This window comes from Mugil cephalus, chromosome 22 (assembly GCF_022458985.1).
Source record: "Mugil cephalus isolate CIBA_MC_2020 chromosome 22, CIBA_Mcephalus_1.1, whole genome shotgun sequence".
NCBI lineage: Eukaryota > Metazoa > Chordata > Actinopteri > Mugiliformes > Mugilidae > Mugil > Mugil cephalus.
The window spans coordinates 17,825,186-17,843,269 of NC_061791.1; the positions used below are offsets into that span (position 1 = coordinate 17,825,186).

The window sequence follows — 18,084 nt, forward strand, 5'->3', positions numbered from 1 at the left end:
TGCATTTGCTAACTTTGACCTACAGAGCTTTGACCTACAGAGTCAGGGAGGAGATCAATAAATAATATGGTGTGTGTGTGCCAAGTCATGACGCACACACATGAAACAGAGTTGTTCTTGGTTCTGGAGCAGCGGTAGAGATCCATTAGAGACAACAGATGTTAAAATATTCTACTGGACCCCAGATGATGTCGGGGTTTATTTGCATACAGAGTGCGAAACGGAGACGGGATCAGGAGAAGCATTTGGAGACGCATGTTAATGCAATGTCTGACCACATCCAAAGAACGATCTTAATGCAAAATCTGAAGAGGCCTTAGAAGTGATGCTTGAAAACTCAAGACGGGCACAGAGAGAACGTGACTATTATTATAGAATAAAAATACTATAAGGGCCACTAATGGCCTTCTATAAGGGGTGACACATTTGTTCTTGCAAAGTTCCATAACATAAATATAAAGACAGCACAGAGGAAAGCTACAGCTCAACTTTTAACTCCAATAGGCCACAAGAAGGATTGTAATTGGGACCGTGTATGTTAAATAAGAATCTTAAAGCATCACTTTTGAATTTTTATTCAAAGGATTTCCATAACATTAAAGCACATGGTAACTGTGTGAACTTACAAAAGAGTTGCATGATCTGATGTAATAATGAGGATGTGGTTCTTCTTGATTAAACCAGAGAATGGTTTGTCAAAAATAAAAATTCAAATGCAATTCAAAAGTTTCCATTATTCCCCCTCCATCCCAACCCCTGCCCTGGAAGAAAAAAACAAAAACAAAACAAACAAAACATAAAAGCACAAAAGCAAACACATTAACACAAACAGAATTCCACCACTAAATCATGTAAGAAGACTAGCCTTTAAAATAAAGCCTCAAATTTCCCAACTGCTTTGGAAGCATTTGGTACCTCACAACTAGAAACTACACTTTCTACTGAACAGGTAGTGATTTTTCTGTACATGAGGGTTTCCCTCCCCCGTCCGTCTGACAACCTTTACCCTGTGACGGGGTCAGAGGTCATCTGGCGAGCGTGGGCCCCACAGGGAGCCGCTGTGTTCGGGCTCAGAGTAAGGCCTTGTCAAGAAAACTGGATTTGCTGTACAGTGGGAATCTGAAACAAAGTTATTTTAGATTAGAGATCTGAGATGTTTAAATTGGTTGAATAGCCTAGGAACTGTCATCTCCAGCAGACTACTTCATATGTGGTTTAACTAATACAGGCTAAAATGCTTGTTATCAGGGTGTGGACAATTGATTTGATTATTTGTCAACTATACTGCACTGATTTACCTGTTGATATGAGGTGGTGTACACCATGACGTTCTGCTGCTGGCCATCTGCTGTGATAATCCCAGTTGGCAGTGGATTTACTGAGGAAGGAAGTGAAAGGTGGATTTTAATGACACTGACTAAGTGAGGGCAAACAAAAAGGACAAACCTGACGCTGCCTGCGTTCCACTCACCAAAGCTCTCGTCTGAAAGGTCCTCACCCAGACCTTCCCCCACTGACACTCCAGGAATCCCCTTCTCCCCCTTCATTGCCTGGAAAAACACCAGGCAACATTTAAGGGGTAAGAACAGTAGCAGCAGGAAATAAACACAAATGATGGATTGTAATAATATAACAATTATTATATTATTACAATTTTTATATTATATTATATTATATTATATTATATTATATTATATTATAAGATCAAATGAGCTTCTTTTGAATAGCTATTAGACAGGATCCTGTGAAATCAACCCTCATCTGAAGCAGAAACGTGGGGAGAGAAGCCTGATCCGACACTCACCTCTCTGAACTTCTGCAGGTAAAGCTTCAGCGGATCCACGTACATGTCGAAGCCCAGCGTGGACATGGCGAAGAGGATGTCCTCCCCGTTGATGGTCTTCCTCTTCTCCTGGTGGCAGCGCTCACTTGCCTCAGATGTGATGAAGCTGATGAACTCGCTCACGCACTCCTGCACGCACTCTTTGGCGTCTTTCGCAATCTGCGGATGTAAAAGAAAACAGATGCACGTCAGACACGGTTGTAAGTCCTCACAGGAGAAAACAGACAAGGGTAGAATGTGTCATATTCTAGTTTTTCAATACTATCCTAAATCCCGGATCCATCCTGTTATATAAGTGGCAGGTGTAATAATAAGAACTCTGACTACCCTGAATGAGAAAATCTTAACATCTGCTGCTGCCTTCAGGAAAACTCAGCCTCATGCAAGGACATTTTGAACTAATGTGGCATTAATCTGATTCATTTAATTCGATAATGCCACCTGCTGAGAGGTATGGGTGTCAGTAGTGCTTAATGAAACCTGAATCCACTTCTAAAGGTACTCAACTCAATGTCAGAGTATCATTTGCTCCTGCATGAAAGGAAATTACCCTTCATAACCAGCAGATGGTAGCAGGCTGCACTTGTCATATAAAGCATCTTAAGCATGTTGTGTCGCCTGGTGAACTGAACGTTTAATCACAGTTTAATCACTTTTCATTCTCAAAAATGAGAATGAAGCTCCATCATCTCCATCACAAACCTTTCCAGTCTGAGGAACGGCATTCTTCATGATGCGAGCCACGTTGGCGATAGGAAGATAGATGTCCTGCTCCCTGTAGTTCTCCTTAATGCCACCGTCGTCATGATCGTTCATACTCTCTTCTCCATCGTCATCTTGAGACTGGAGAACGTAGTGGCTAGGGGTCATGTACTCTCCAGTGATGCCCAGCTGGGAGGCGTCGGTGGTCGAGCTGTCTCCGTCCATCTGCAACACACACACACACACACCACCTTTTATTTTAACATCTGGAACTGTAGTAATACAGTATCCTGGAAGCCAGCCCGACTTCCCACAAAAATTGAAAAAAAGCTAGTCTGGAGTCAGTCACTCCACTGCAAAGTGATTAAGCTCTGGCAAAGATCTGTTGGACCAATCAAGCTGTTTGGGTGGGCTTCATGTGGTGATGGACAGAAGAGTTAACAGCAGTGTAGTCATACACATCATCTGAGCACCATGGAGTTTATTTACAAAAAATGGCTCTGACAGGTTGTACGACTATCCAATCGTATGCAGACCTTTTTTTCTCTATACTGGTTGCAACGCGGCCCATAATGAAATCCATATGGAGTGTTACTGGACTCATATTCTGATAAGAACCAAGTCTGGCCATGGTAGGCTAGCGATGCGGTGATGTATCCGGTATCTCTAAATTAATTCTTAAAGTGACACTTGCGAAAAAACATGTGGCCACTTGCAGGACCTAAATAAACTTCGGCAAGGAAGTACAAAATAGTCGATTTCAATATCCTCAGCTACATCATGTATTTGTATCATCATCACATTCTTCATGTTTGCTTTAGTCACATGTATTTTTATCTCATTTCTCCTGCTGTTCTCTTAGCTCTTTTCTGTCTCTACCCAGCCAGCTTTAGGCAGATGGGTCCCTCCATAAGAGCAGTGTTCTGCTCAAGGTTTCTTCCTGTTAAAAGGGAGTTTTTCCTTTTTGTGAAGCATCTTGAGACAATTTGCATCGTTATTGACGCTATATACATAAAGCTGAATTTAATTTTCTCATAGTCCTGGTATGCCTGTGTGTCATGTCCACATAGATCACATAGCAACAACATCAAATCACAACACAGCTGATTTCTTGGAAGACTGTACTCGTGTAATGGATCTGATATTTGCGGTTTTAACTCCAACTACCCCATGGCCGGCTGCACGCCACCCACAAGTTCCAATGTAAACTGGACAAGCCATAAAGCAACAGAGCACTTTGTAATTATCTGAAACATGAATACGTGCTTCTTTGTTGTGGTTGCCACAAACTGAAATGCAAGGAAAAAACAACGACCTGGACAATAATTTCTAGTTAGTTGTAATTCTTTTTGGTTGGTTTCTTCCATTATTTTGTAAAGATCTCACAGAAAACTCATCTGAGGGAACGGTCATTAACTGTAATCTTTTATTTGCGCAGTCATTACTCCTGGCTGGTTTGGACAATTATTAACAGAAATGTGAAGGCACACTGGTTTGGAAACTTAGGCCTTTAATGCATTATTAATTAGCAAGTTATTCGGCTATGGCGGTATACCATTAGCATATCAGTTATGAGCAAAATGTATATGAGCGTTAATGATAACGATTTCTTCAGACGAATACCGGAAGGCTTTGTGAGGCTGTTTTAATAACAACGTCAATACCGTGCCAATCATTTATCGACGTAAACAAACTGTCTGAAACGTGCCTATTTTCAGTTGGGGATATAATCCTGACAAATGAACCAAATGCGTGTTTTGCTCTTTGTGTGCTACCTAAAGCTACCGCAGCCGACCGGCCCGGCCTGGCCAGCCTTTAGCGCAGGGAATTGGCGGCTCTGGTGCCGTGCACGACGTTACATTTACGTAATTTGCATTGAACGTCTGCGAATTTCAATTCAAATACATTTCTAATAGAGGACTATTTTAGACAACGGGGGTTTATTTTTTCGGCCGTGGACGACGAAGACTGGCGAATAACGAACCCACGTATCAAGTGCGTGTTTGTCCATTTGCGGGAATTCAAAATGTGGCCCGACGCTTGAACTGTTAGTGCTAATAGCATAGTAACGAAAATAGTACCAAAACTTGGCGCTTATGTGTCTGTTGCCTGCACCGACGTCAGTTTACGTTAGCCACACTCTAAATATGTATGCCCCAGCTACCGCATGCTAACTAGCGAATGTCAGCCGAGGGTATGGTGGGTATTTAGCCAACGTTAACCCCCCAAAAGGGGATAGCCAGCCCTTTGTTTTAGGAAAATTGAAGACAATGAAGAGAGGTTATCCAGGGGGCATTACCTTCCGTGGTTAATCTAACCGGGTACATACTGGCCCTTGAATAAATTCTCATTGTAAATCCGCTGAAGTTCGCGTCTGCGTTGGCCTGTTCTTTGTCGCACAGAGCCCAGCAAGACGTGGCCGGGGGCCGAAATCTTAAATACGTTTAAAAGTTTCGCCCGCTGGATACTTCCTGATGAGCAGCACCTCATTCTCTCAGACAACAAATAAAAAAAAATCAGACAGAGACGGACATTTCCATTCGAGCTAACGAGAAATCGGTTAGCAATCATTGGCCGGAGCCAGGCACAAACCTGCAATGAAGCCCTGGTTGGTTACCTTCCTGAGACGGCTGTTTGGTTGGACGGAAAATGGCTGCGAAAGGACCAGTCCCAGCGCGGAGCCGCGGTCGCACTACCGCGTTTGATCGGTAGAGGGCCGTGCTACATTCACGAACTCCCCACAAGCTCCTTATTTCACAAGTTTAAGGTGTACTCACGAGGGAAACCTGGTAATGTGTTATTCGAATCAGTGAATATATAGTTTTACTCCCAATGTGCATTGTATTCTAGTTGGTGGCGGCAATACGGTATAATGTTGATTATTAGTTGCAATGAAAATCAAGAAGAAGGCGCTGATAGTGTTATCAAACGTAGATATCAATATAGGACACAACAAAATGGAAATTATTCAAATCAACTTCGTGTGTGGATTCACTCCAACATGGCACAACATCACATGAACTCGCCAAGCAAACTATACTTTCGAGGATTTTGTTCTTCGTCATCCTGGCCGTTTCTCATTGATAGTAATGTTATTTCCCACGTTTATGTCAGCAATGGAATGCATCTCATGTCGCCTTCGGGATTTTCCTCAAATGTTTCACCCTCCCGCCGTTTTCCTTTGAAGGCGACTGCTCAGGCTGTTCCAACAATAGCTCGCACTCCCACCTATTGCCTGAAGCGAGGTACCAGAAGACGTATGTCCACCAGAAAGCTTACTTACCGACTCAGGGTAGTTTTATAGTGGGATAAAGCAGCAAAGTCAGTTAAAAGAGTATCTTAGTTGTTGTGCATTTCGTGTAAGGTAAGGTGTGTTATTACGAGTTTTTTTTTTTTTTTTTTTTTGCCAACAAACGATACCTGTTATGTGATTTAGTGGTAATTTCATTGGAGCACTGGTTCAGTTTTTTTTTTTATTTTTATCATTATTATCATCGTTATTGTTAGCTTTGCTTTAAGTTTTGCCAGTTAAAGCCATTGCCAAGTTAATTTAAAATGTTTCGTCACAAGATGGCGCCCTCTTACTGCACATCTTCCACGTTTTATCCACCTCTGATGTATAAAGGCTTTAAGTGAAACTCTATTCAATAAAAGTCACAGTTGCAATATTCATCGAATCCATTCAATTAATTGGGACATGCTTACCATGTGTGTCTCACGAATATTTAGTGTACTCAGTAGCTTTCATTCAGCGTAAAAAGGCTGTAGTACAAAGTCTTAACTCAATCTAAAATTTTAAAATTTAAAATTTGAAATAAAAAGACAAAAAAACAAACAAACAAAAAAAAAAACACCAGCACGCTGTCTCTCCCAGCAGGTCTTTCAGTTATAGCGCACAGGTTAAAGTCCTCCTCAGGATGGCTGTGGTTTAGATATTGGTACGTGTTTGTGCTTCTAGGTTTTAACAACAGCTCTTGGAGTCCTGGATTGTGGCGGTATGAACTATGGACCCACCAGACACACTGTCCCCGGGGCTCTATGACTACGACCTGCTGGTTATTGGAGGAGGATCAGGAGGCCTGGCTGTGGCAAAGGTCAGCCAAGTTATTATTCAGCTCAAGATAAGTTAGAGCAAGAAAAGAAAAATATGACTGTAGCCATGCATTCTTATAGTATTGACGTCTATCTTTTACGCAGTTTAAACTCTAAAAACAGTCTACATAACAACTGAGCGCACACCTGTGCAATGGCATTAAATCATGTTTCATTTTTAAAAACATCCCAGTGATCATCATTTCATATCTGCAAAGGTCACTATCACAGAATCAGTGAATGACTAAGCCCACAGGTGAAAATACTATATCACTTTATATATTTGCATTTATATTAACTTGGTCTGTGGCAACTTATTGGTTCTGATATTTCTGCTCATGCAAACCAGTCATTATTCTGCTGCTGCCGCTTCAAATATAGACATGTAGTCTGGTAAAAACACAAGCTGATTTATTCTGAAGCCACTGAAAATGCAGTCTGTCTGACTTAAATCGATGCATTCTCCCCCAAAGATAGACACAGGTGTAAATATTGTACTTTAGAACAATCTCAATGAACCGTTTTGCAGTATGAAACTTGCTGCATACTGAAATGTCAGCAACACCAACTTTATTTCACAGCTGTTGTTTGGAACTTCAGAGGCATTTTGCATACTAGATTCTAACCAATAGTTTATTTGTTTTTTTCTGTAAAATCAGATTGGTTTAATCTTGAACAATGCCTTGTTTATTAGAAGGTGTTTGAAGTTGCATATCTCCAAACTTCATAGCAACTAATTCCTTTCAGCGTGGGCTACTGTTTACAGTACACATCCTGGACTCTGGAGCCCTGATAATACACGAACCATTGTGTGAAATCCAAGAAGAGAATCTGATGTAACGTCATCAAATCTAACGTTTGCGTATGTCTGATTTCACTTCCTACTGCCTTGGGCCTTTTTTGGATAGCATGTCTCTGTGGCGCAATCGGTTAGCGCGTTCGGCTGTTAACCGAAAGGTTGGTGGTTCGAGCCCACCCAGGGACGTACATTTATTGTTGTGTGCCTCTATCTATAACTTTATCACCACCTTTATAATTTGTGTCAGCCTCCCTTGTGCCTCCAAAACAGTTGTGACTCATCAGAAAAGTGACACGGGCCGTCTGATGGTGTCCTGTGGTGTCTGGTAACAAAATGTTGTTAGTGGTGGCCTTTGGATCCTATGGGTTGAGGGAAAGGGTTTGCCTCTTGATCAGTTTAGGATCTAGTGAATGCCATACCCAAGCATGGTACGCTTGTGCTCACACTAGCCATAGACTCTAGGGGAAAAGGAAGGCACTGCCTGGTGTGAGTGCGCCCTAAGTTACATCCACATTAAGGCCAGGTCCTAAAGTTTCCCAGCAGAATATTGAATTGTCGCAAGATGGTCAATGTTATTTACTTCTCCTGTCAGTGGTTTGACTGTTGTGGCTGGTCGGTGTATGTGTGTAAACATGAATAATGGAGCCACTAGAGTGGATAGTGGTAGCTGCTTGCCAAGCAGTTGAATCAAGCTTGATTCCTGGCCAACGAATTGCATTAAAAGACTCATCTGATAGCAAGTGGACAGATAAGAAGTAGTGGTTAAAAAAAGCCAAGGTCGCAGGTTCACAGAGTGTAAACGAATCGATGGGTGAATGCAAAGAATTTCCCCATTGGAAAAAAAAAAGAAGGTGGAAATCATTAAAAAAATGTGAAACATAGAGCGTGAAGTGTTGCCTGAGTGTGGAATGTGTAGTCTAAATGACACCATGGATTTGAGCTTGTACACAAATACTAAATACAATGTGACTCCTAGCAACTTTCAAACATGGCAGTGACCCCAAGAAAGAGCAACATTTACTCAAAAGGAAAACAGTGAGCTGACCAAATATGTCCACTCCACTTTCCACTCAGACATGAGTAACTTTCCATTTATTTACACCGGTTCCTGTATGTGCACCCAACTGTAACTCCAGGGGTTGCAGAACACTTTACCAACTCAACCTCATAGTAATTACTCCTAATCTGGTCAATGAATGCCCTCTCTGCCTCCGCACAGCTCAGATAATTATCATATTAACAGGCTTCATGGTAATGGGATGATGTGTGAGCAAGCTCTAGAGGACAGTGGAGATGAGGTAAAGGGGCAAGAGCTTGGATTGTTGAGAAAGGCTAATGCTTAACCTGTTTAAATAATTAATTTCTCTCCTCTTGGCTGCCGCCTGACTGTCACGCTCAGTCTAGTCTTTGTTCCTCTCTCCGTTCCTCAGGAAGCTGCAGGGTTTATGAAAAAGGTGCTTTTCCTTGACCTCTTGGCCCCATCTCCAAGAGGCGCCGAGAGGGGTGAGTGTTTAAAGAGGGCCGAGTGTTTAATCCTCACACTGTCAGGAGTTGTGGTGCTTATGAGTCATTTCTCTTCTCCAGGTTCCTGTTCCGACATAGACAGCATCAGGAAGTTCTTGCAACAGGCATCGCTGCTCAGGCAAGCTATTCAAGACTCTCAAAAATACGGCTGGAGGTTCAAACAAGAGGGTAAGATAGTGAGATAAGACCAAACTTCCCATTCATCTTTGTTTGAAGCTAATATGGCAAACGTGTAGCTACTTTAGCTGTATAAATTTGCGTGAGAGGTGTGCGCGACTGCTCATTTCAGTGTTGCATGACTGGAGTGAGCTGGTGCAGGCCGTGCAGGGGCAGGTGCGGTCTGCCAGCCTGGAGCTGAAGAGGGAGCTGAGGAGCTGCGGAGTCTCTCACCTCAATGCTCATGGACGGATCGTGGCACCTCGCACAGTCGAGGTAAACTCCAGCACCACCTGCGACCTCTGAGCTCCGTCGACACGCCAAGCGAAGTGATTTGATCATCGAACGTTTCACATTTGGTTGCCGCTTGTGCTTCCAGACTCTGGTTTCCTAGGTAACCAGCTAACACGTTTACCAATACGTTTTAGAATGAATCAAGCGGAACATGAAATGATAGTGTATCGACAGACAGGCACGCATCTCTGTGCCTTCAGCATTTGAAAAATATGTTTGCAGATATTCCCCGAGACACTTTCAGTAAGATGTGTTTTCATATTTATATTATTTTTATATTCAGGTCACAGATGTGGATGGGAGGAAGAGGCGCCTGACAGCAGAAACCTTAGTCGTTGCTACAGGAACCACACCTCAGTGTCTGTGCATACCTGGAGAAACAGAGTACTGCATAACCAGGTCAAGCAGCTCTTATGTGCTATATTCAACAGGCACTTGAACACACTACATTTACCATCATCACCCCTCTCTCTTCTCCCTGCAGCAAGGATCTCCTCTCTCTGCCTCGCCCCCCAGGTCGCACCCTGGTGGTAGGTGGGTCTGCTGAGGGGCTGGAGTGCGCCGGCTTCCTCTCCGGTCTTGGGTTGCCGGTGACCGTCGCCCTGACACCCGATCTCCTCCCTGGGTTCGACCAGAAAACGGCCAGGAAGATAGAAAACCACATGATTGTTGCAGGGGTGGACTTCCTTTACCGTTGTTCACTGAGCAAGGTACAGAGACGCAGCACCATTTCTGTTAGAATGAACAATAGAGCAACTCATCCTCCAGTGTCTCTTTGTGTCTGTGTTAGGTGGAGCAGACTAAGGATGCTACTTCAGGTATGACAGATGTTTATATCCATAGACACACTTTGAAAATGTAAAAGTGTAGTACATCTACTTAAGAAGTCATTTTATTAGTGGTTAATCATTATAATGTTACCCCCTGGACTCTGTTGTGATTTTGCAAAAACTCATTGGACACGTCTAACCTAAATTTATCTCAGATTTAACCTGTACCAGCCTTGGTGGACTAACTTTATTACACAGCTGCTGTTGCAATTTCACCAAAGACCCATTTCCTGTCTAGGCTAGAGGCAGTTTTATTTAATTAACCGTTTCAGGATCCAAAGGGCTGAATCTCCCCAGTGGTTCACGCAAAAGTAAAGATATATACACTCACTCACTGGTCACTTTATTAGGTACACCATGCTGCTGCCTTCTTAACTGTGTTAATTCTTCGTGGCATACTTTCATCAAGGTATTGGAAACATTTCTCAGAGATTTTGGTCCATATTGACATGATAGCATCACACAGTTGCTGCAGATTTGTCGGCTGCACATCTATGATGCCAATCTCCCGTTCCACCACATCCCAAAGGTTCCTCTATTGGATTGAGATCTGGTGACTGATCGTTATGTGAGATTGGAGTACAGTGAACTCATTGTCATGTTCAAGAAACCAGTTTGAGATGATATGAGCTTTGTGGCATTATCCTGCTGGAAGTAGCCATCAGAAAATGAGTACACTGTGGTCATAAAGGGATGAACATGGTCAGCAACAATACTTAGGTAGGCTGTGGCATTTAAACCATGCTCAGTTTGTACCAAGAAAATATCCCCCACACCATTACACCACCACCAGCCTGAACCATTGTTACAAGGCAGGATGGATCCATGCTTCCATGTTGTTAAAGCCCAATTCTGACCCTGCCATCCGAATGTCGCAGGTGAAATTGAGACTCGTCAGACCAGGCAACACTTTTCCAATCTTCTATTGTCCAGTGTTGGTGAGCCTGTGTGGACTGTAGTGTTAGTTTCCCTTTTCTTAGCTGACAGGAGTGACACTTGGTGTGGTCTTCTGCTGCTTGTAGCCCATCTTCTTCAAGGTTCGATATTTTGTGCGTTTAGAGATGGTATTCTGCATTCCTTGGTTGTAACAGTTGGTTATTTGAGTTACCGTTGCCTTTGTATCATCTCCAACCAGTCTGCCCATTCTACTCTGACCTCTCACATCAAGAAGGCATTTTCATCCACACAACTGCCGCTCATTGGATGTTTTATTGTTTTCGGACCATTCTCTGTAAACCCTAAAGATGGTTGTGCATGAAAAGAGTAGATCACTATTTCTGAAATACTCAGACCAGCCCTTCTGGCACCAACAACCATGTTGACCATGGTCACTTAAATTCCCTTTCTTCCCCATTCTGATGCTCAGTTTGAACTTCAGCAAGTTGTCTTGATCACCTCTACATGACTAAATGCGTTGAACTACAGCCATGTGATTGGCTGATTAGCCATTTGTCTTAACAAGCAATTGAACAGGTGTACCTAATAAAGTGCCCAGTGAGTGTAGGTCCATACAATTCTTCTCCCATTTATCATCTTAGGATCCCTCAGATATATTTTGTGACCCAGTGTCAGACATAGGACCTGACTACCACAATATAAAAATTCACAGGGACAATTTTTCTGTGCACTATGTGCACATTTAGCTCATAATACCACTCTACCTTTACTCTAAATGCACCTCAGTTCTATTTGTACTATATATTTCTGCAGTTTGGGATTGAGAGGATCTCAGGATTGCCTGGACCTGAATACTTTTACTGCTACTGCCAAAAAGCCTCTTGATGTCAATCAGCGTTTGAGTTATAGAGCCAACCCATGGAAAGTGATCCTCAGTGATAGCCTTGCACTCAATGTTTCAGAAAATATTTAATATATGAGACAGAATAACAGCCAGGAACATCTATCAAAGATGTAAACAGCTAGGCATTGTCTTTCAGCTGGACGGTGCAGCCATAAAAATGTCATTGGATCTGTCCCCAAAGCCTGATTTATCTCATTCTTCTGAGCCATAATGTTCCACTCTGTGTTACTCGATTACCATAAAAACACGCACTGTAGTTTGTTTTGACTTAGTCCCACACACACCGCGCTGACGGGAATACGCACGATAGAGCCAAAACCTGGATTCATCACCCGAAAGTCGCCTGCAACATAGAAAGGGCGCGTTTGTGAGCAGCTTTCCATTTGTGTCTTAGGTGGGAACCAGTGGACAGACAGAAGGGGCAGTTTTCAGACGAGTTGTTGACAAAAACAAAATCACACCAGCCGCAACTATCACTATATAAATTATTATAACTTCTAGCATTTTAAGTTAAATTCCATTTTTTACGTCAGTTATTAATTATTTTTAAGCAGGTGATTCTGCAGCAGCACCTCAGCAGGGCCGTGAGGGGACACTCAGAGTGACTGTCATCTCCAAGGAAGGCCAGACTCTACAGAAAGACTTCGATACAGTATGTCATTTTTGAATTCTTCAGTACTTTTGCTGTCTACAACAGTGGAGGCCTTGTATTTACATGAGTGATCATGCATTTTATAGATGATCCTGTTTGTTTGCTACGTGCAGGTGCTTGTCGCTGTCGGGAGGAAGGCTTGCACCAGCGACATTGGCCTGGAGAGCGTTGGGGTTCAGCGCTGCCGGGAGTGCGTTTTATTCGTCTGCGTTCATTTTGTCTGAGTTTGTGCCTGTCAGGTTTTGTTCAGTGGTCGTGTGTTTTTATACGTGCACAGCAGTGGCAGGATTCTGGTGAACGAGAGGGATCAGACCAGCGTAGATCACATTTACGCCATCGGGTCGGTGCAGCACGGACGCCGCTCTGCTACGGGCCTCTCAGTGCATGCTGGGAAACTGCTGGCTCGTCGACTCTATGGCGGGGGCAGCGTCCTGGTACGCAGTTTGGAAATAGCCATAATTTCTCATAAGTACTGCAATTGGACCCTGCAGTGTTCATGGGTCATTAGAAGTCAAGACATAGTGTATATTGTACAAAAACTGGCTTGTGTTTTTGTGCTCACAGTGTGATTACACTTGTGTACCCACTGTCGTGCTCACGCCACTGGAATATGCTGCCTGTGGTCTATCTGAGGAGAAAGCCAAGCTGACATTTGGAGAAGCCAACGTTGAGGTACACACGCAGACGCAATCGGGCACACTAAAGCAAGCATGTGCTCCTCGCAGAATTATCTAAAATAATTCCCTTTTGCAGGCGTACCACAGCCACTACTGGCCCCTGGAGTGGATCCTTCCCGCAAGGAACAAAAACTCCTGCTATGTGAAAGTCGTCTGCCATATCCCAGATCACGTACGCATCATTAAGACTTTAATATAAATATATTTTAAAGCTGAACCTACCGGTACTGTTATTAACAGAGCATCAAATGGTTAGGTGTAATGGGAAAGAGGTTGCAAGCAGTGCAAACAGTTTATTTTTAGATACAGCTTAGAAAAAAAAAAAAAGATTAAAATCTAGTGTGCTGTAAATGTAATTAGGTGTTTAGCTGATAGTGGAACTTTTAGCAGTATAAGTGCCAAATCTCTCTGCCAGGACTTAGTGGAGGCAAATCCAGAGAAAAAAGACAGTGACTTCAATTTAAGCGGCGACCAGGAAGCCAACCTTGAATCAATGTTAACGTTGCACGGGGTCTGGTGGACGTGTAAATAGGCAACTGTTTGCTAACAACTCCACCGCCACACTTAGCCTTCATGTCTCTGATAGTTTGCATTTCCATTTTAATTGAATTTCTTTTTTGAAAGCTAGTCAGTTTATTTAATGGATTAACGTGCCAAGCAAACACAGTGACAGGAGCACCTGGCAGTACGCCGCGGTGCGATTCCACACGCTGAGATTGAGTTGAATTCTCTGAAAACCTCAACTAAGAAAGCGTTTTACAGACCTTACAAAACCCTGCGAGTTCACACGTATTTGGTGTCCAACAAAAACCTTTAAACCCCCTTGGTTTTCTCTTTTCTCTTAATATTCATAGACACAGTGTATCATAGACACAGTGTATCATAGATGCAGAGATCTCTTATTCTTTTCCTCTGGCAGTACTTAATCACAATGCCACGACTTGCACAATGGGTCATACCTCATTAATCCACCCACACTTTGTTTTATTTTAAGCCCTTTCCACGAGTGACTTGGCACCACTCGAGATAAGTCTGTTTTAAAGTGCGTCTCCGTCACGCTGATGAGAACTGTGTTGGTAATCAGCGGCTTTGTGTGTGTGCGTGAATTGTGCTGTGATCCCTGTGACGTTTTAATTGCACTTTATTCCCCGTCTTCAGACCGAAATACTGTACTCTGCGGGCGCCATAAAACTGGCATTCATTTATTTTTGTCATTTTAAATGTGTCTTGAATGTCTGGCTCACTTGTTAGTTGGAGCATGACTCTGGTGACTGAAAGTCACGTTTGAGCTTTAGGACGTTGTAGACATGACCAGTGACTGGGACTACTCGCACACAGAGGACTTGAACTTGCAGCAGGACCAGACCACAGACCAGACACAATGAAAGGAAGCTAGGCTCGTATGACTGAGCTGCAAGTTTAAACTTACCTTTAGTCTTGAGAACTCACTACATATGCCTTGGCGACTCAGGATTACACACCAAAGATCGGAGGACTTGGACTCTACCAGTAGACACCTACTCAGATGATCTGAGCTCAGACCTTTGAACGGAGGACTTAGTTCAGTCTGACTCCCATGGAGCAACACAACTGTGAATGTTCACATCTTTAACATTCACAACACTCTGTGACATGTGACTTTGGCAGTCTGACTTCAAGTACACCAGACCGACAAGACATAACCATGACAACCCTTGCTCGATCTGCCATGACAGGCGCCTTAGTTTTTGATGAAACCTCCGTGTTCCAACAGGAGCGTGTAGTCGGCCTCCATATCATGGGCCCCAATGCTGGAGATATCCTCCAGGGTTTCGCCGCTGCGATGAAATGTGGTCTCACCAAACAACAGCTCGATGCCACAGTGGGCATCCACCCTGGATCAGCCCAGGTCAGCATTCCTTCTTTCAAAATGTTTCATTAAACTGCTGCCATTTCAAGCCTACTAGGGATCAAAACTGCAACTTCGACACTTTTTTTTGACTGATTGATGTGTCAGTGCTATTAGTTTGCTATTACTTCCTTGATATTCTGTTATCCGCCTGTTATGCTACTATGGTGAGAGCTCAGTGCGAACACGCTGCCGTGCTCAGTCGTTAAGAAAGCTATTCTGTTTGGGGTCAATGCCAGAGCAGCAGATTCAAATGAGTTTCCCGTCTGAATTATTCATGGGCGAAATTTAATAAAAACCTGTCGCTCACAGCATATCTCTGCGGAGACTGACCCCGCAGTACATGAGCGGGTTAATACTTGACATTTTGCAAAGCTAATTAATAAGGCATTCGATGAAATGTTAAATGCAGGTCACTGGATCTGGCAATGTCAGCCGAGAAGGTGTTTGGGGATATTGAGCAATCACACAGTGTATCCCCTGATTAGACTGATTGATCAGGTAGACTGTTTGCACAGAGGGACAAAGAAGACTGTAATACTGCAGCTTTTATTAAAGACAGGTCAGAGGTCAGGTTTATGTCCACATTCGTCAGGGCTTTAAAGTCTAATTGTGAAGCTGTGTAGCCTAGCGTGTTTTTATTAAAACTTTGGCATTTTTTCTAATTACCTTAAGTTGCACATAAGGAATTAACCACAAGAAAATTATGATCTACTGCAAGTTTCAACAGCGCTGAGCGTTGAAACTCACTGGTTTGGTGCCGATCAAATCAGCACATTTACAAAAGCTCAGATGAACCCACCGTTCACTACATGCTCAGACAGACCAAGTTAGAGGCTAACCGGTGAATGGAATGAAAAGTTCTGCAAAATATCTCTATATCTTGTTATTTGCCTCTTTCTTAGCACTGTACTTCTCTTAGGAGGAAGTTTCGAAGTCTTACAAATAAGGGTTTTGTGTTGATAATTTAATGAAGGATCTGAGCTTTGTTTTCCTAGTCAAAGGTCATGACTTATTCTTAACTTTCCTTCTAATAAATCAGACTGCATGATAGAATGGGCTTGGGTTACAACCTTTATGCAGCAGGCAAAGTGAGACATTCATTTTCTCACATTCTTGTCTTTTCCCAGCCAGTACAGTCCCTTGACACCTTCCGCTCATATATCGGTCTCTCTCTGTGCCCTAGGTCCTCACCTCGTTGACCCAAACCCAGCGTATGTCTGAGGCCTTGATGGTGAGGGGAAACTGCTGAGGGTAGCTCCCTGCTGTCTGTCTCGTCCTGTTGGCCTATAGCAACAGTTCGAGACAGACAGCAGGGGAGTGCTGTGTTTGAGGAGTGACGCCGGGGCAGCGTGGCCTCCTGACCACCCAATGACGTCTTCACCTGAAGCCTGACAGACAGACAGGCGGGCGAGGACTGATGCTCTGCTGCTGACACACTTCTAGTTTTTCAGCATGTTCCTGTTTGTGCTCTTTAGGTTTGTTTGCACTTTCTGTGAACTTTGGTCTTTGAGTGTAACATTGAAATATATACGGTCCTGTTAATGCATTTCTGTAGCTCTCAAATTTGGGGATGATAACATGCTCCCTAAGATTCCGCCTTTGAAAGGCTCTGTAAGCTTGTAGCAGGGGTTTAAAGGCTGTAGGAGAGTGATAAGGCTCTGGGATTTGATGCATGTACATGGAGTGAAAGCTCTGGCTTATAACTTGTGTTTTCATTGCTATGGCACACACCTCAGGAGCTTCAAAACCTTAATTTCATGTAATGAACTAGACGGGGATTATGAACTTAATCGGCAAGTGCTCTCACTTTAATTAATGCAAATGATGTCTTCATGGAGACATTAGGCCAGAGGTCCTGATGCACAGTCTTATTTGTTTTCCCTCTTTTATACTTGCTGTCTGATTCAACATGACCAAACACAGAGACCGTTTTAAACCAGTGGTTTAGTACTGATGCGAGTCATTAAGTCTCATACAAATGAACTGGAGGGCAGATATTTCTTAAAGTCTGCCTCTGGCTCTCCGAGTTCCCCAACCACCTCAGCTCTGCGCTCTGCATTTAGATTAAAAAAAATGTACATTTGTTCACTTACATGTTTGTGTCCTGTGCAAGGGCGTCATTTGGATTCTCAGTGTGACACAGTTTGTCACGAAGACGAGATTCCATCCACTCTGTGCTAATGCATGTACTTCCATGTCCACCGTGCACCGCTGCAGAACGACTGCATGCAAATTAGTTATACTCGAGACCACCTTTTGATTCTCTCCATGACAGACCTCCCCGTGTAAGACAGATATGTTAATTAGAAAGAGTGCACGGGACTGTTTCTTTCGGCGTGTGCCTGAAAATGCCATTAGAGCATAATTTGATCAAAGCCAAAGCAGCGTCCGTAACGTTGTGCGGCAAGGTTAAGATGCTGTGCAGAGGTCTATCCGTCACTGCCTGTGTGTCTTGAGCAGTGTTCAGAGGTTTTAACAGAGCCTTGCGCAGTGTGCTCTCTTGCACCGATAGGTGGCACTGTAGCTGTATGTTGGATAGACGAATGAAGCCATGGTGTATTTGGACAAGAACTGAAAGAAAAATAAAAAGCAGGACAAATATACAGCTGTCAGGGGTGACAGTGATTTCCATTTCATTAAAGGTGCTATTGCTGCTTCTATAATGTTTGCAATTGATGTCGCCACTCGAGATAGAGGAAGTGTTCGGATTAAGGACCAATACAGCAATGCTAAAAAAATGTTGTATGAAATAAAGTAAAATTACTGAAGTATGTCAGTAATATATTTAAACTGTCTTACTTGTGTCCTTCTTGTTATAATATC

General features: G+C 43.1%; 2 protein-coding genes and 1 non-coding gene across 8 annotated transcripts; 2 read left to right on the forward strand and 1 right to left on the reverse strand.

Annotated features, from left to right (window-relative positions):
- Nucleotides 1-559: 559 nt before the first annotated feature.
- On the reverse strand, nucleotides 560-5,236 carry nfyba (nuclear transcription factor Y, beta a). 2 transcript variants are annotated; one of them, XM_047575339.1, is made up of 6 exons: nucleotides 5,138-5,236; nucleotides 2,546-2,770; nucleotides 1,805-2,002; nucleotides 1,472-1,550; nucleotides 1,299-1,378; nucleotides 560-1,119 (listed from the first exon to the last, which is right to left on the reverse strand). In XM_047575339.1, exons 2-6 carry the CDS (start codon nucleotides 2,768-2,770, stop codon nucleotides 1,087-1,089), a joined length of 615 nt encoding a protein of 204 aa, XP_047431295.1. In that variant the 5' UTR covers nucleotides 5,138-5,236; the 3' UTR covers nucleotides 560-1,086. The 2 variants fall into 2 exon arrangements, with proteins under 2 accessions (XP_047431295.1, XP_047431296.1); XM_047575340.1 differs by lacking the exon at nucleotides 5,138-5,236 and adding an exon at nucleotides 4,845-5,105.
- On the forward strand, nucleotides 5,216-18,051 carry LOC125000017 (thioredoxin reductase 1, cytoplasmic-like). Of its 5 annotated transcripts, none has more exons than XM_047575336.1 (15): nucleotides 5,216-5,334; nucleotides 6,504-6,639; nucleotides 8,867-8,939; nucleotides 9,021-9,128; nucleotides 9,250-9,392; nucleotides 9,694-9,809; nucleotides 9,895-10,120; nucleotides 10,201-10,228; nucleotides 12,593-12,693; nucleotides 12,807-12,883; nucleotides 12,971-13,127; nucleotides 13,258-13,365; nucleotides 13,447-13,542; nucleotides 15,124-15,258; nucleotides 16,445-18,051. In XM_047575336.1, the coding sequence occupies exons 2-15, from the start codon at nucleotides 6,550-6,552 to the stop codon at nucleotides 16,508-16,510; spliced, it is 1,524 nt and encodes a 507-aa protein (XP_047431292.1). In that variant the 5' UTR covers nucleotides 5,216-5,334; nucleotides 6,504-6,549; the 3' UTR covers nucleotides 16,511-18,051. The 5 variants fall into 5 exon arrangements, with proteins under 5 accessions (XP_047431292.1, XP_047431294.1, XP_047431291.1 ...); XM_047575338.1 differs by lacking the exon at nucleotides 5,216-5,334 and adding an exon at nucleotides 5,386-5,909 and having other exon boundaries at nucleotides 12,974-13,127; XM_047575335.1 differs by lacking the exon at nucleotides 5,216-5,334 and adding an exon at nucleotides 5,388-5,914.
- trnan-guu lies at nucleotides 7,549-7,622 on the forward strand. The gene has a single exon. It is a non-coding gene; the product is annotated as a tRNA-Asn (tRNA).
- Nucleotides 18,052-18,084: the final 33 nt, after the last annotated feature.

Coding starts and splice junctions, on each gene's coding strand:
- LOC125000017 (XM_047575336.1), top strand. CDS start 6,550: ATGGACCCACCAGACACACTGTCCCCGGGGCTCTATGACTACGACCTG. Junction 12,884..12,970: donor GGGGTTCAGCGCTGCCGGGA/GTGCGTTTTATT, acceptor ATACGTGCACAG/CAGTGGCAGGATTCTGGTGA. Junction 13,128..13,257: donor ATGGCGGGGGCAGCGTCCTG/GTACGCAGTTTG, acceptor TTGTGCTCACAG/TGTGATTACACTTGTGTACC.
- nfyba (XM_047575339.1), bottom strand. CDS start 2,770: ATGGACGGAGACAGCTCGACCACCGACGCCTCCCAGCTGGGCATCACT. Junction 2,003..2,545: donor CCGTTCCTCAGACTGGAAAG/GTTTGTGATGGA, acceptor TTACATCCGCAG/ATTGCGAAAGACGCCAAAGA. Junction 1,120..1,298: donor ACACCACCTCATATCAACAG/GTAAATCAGTGC, acceptor ACTTTGTTTCAG/ATTCCCACTGTACAGCAAAT.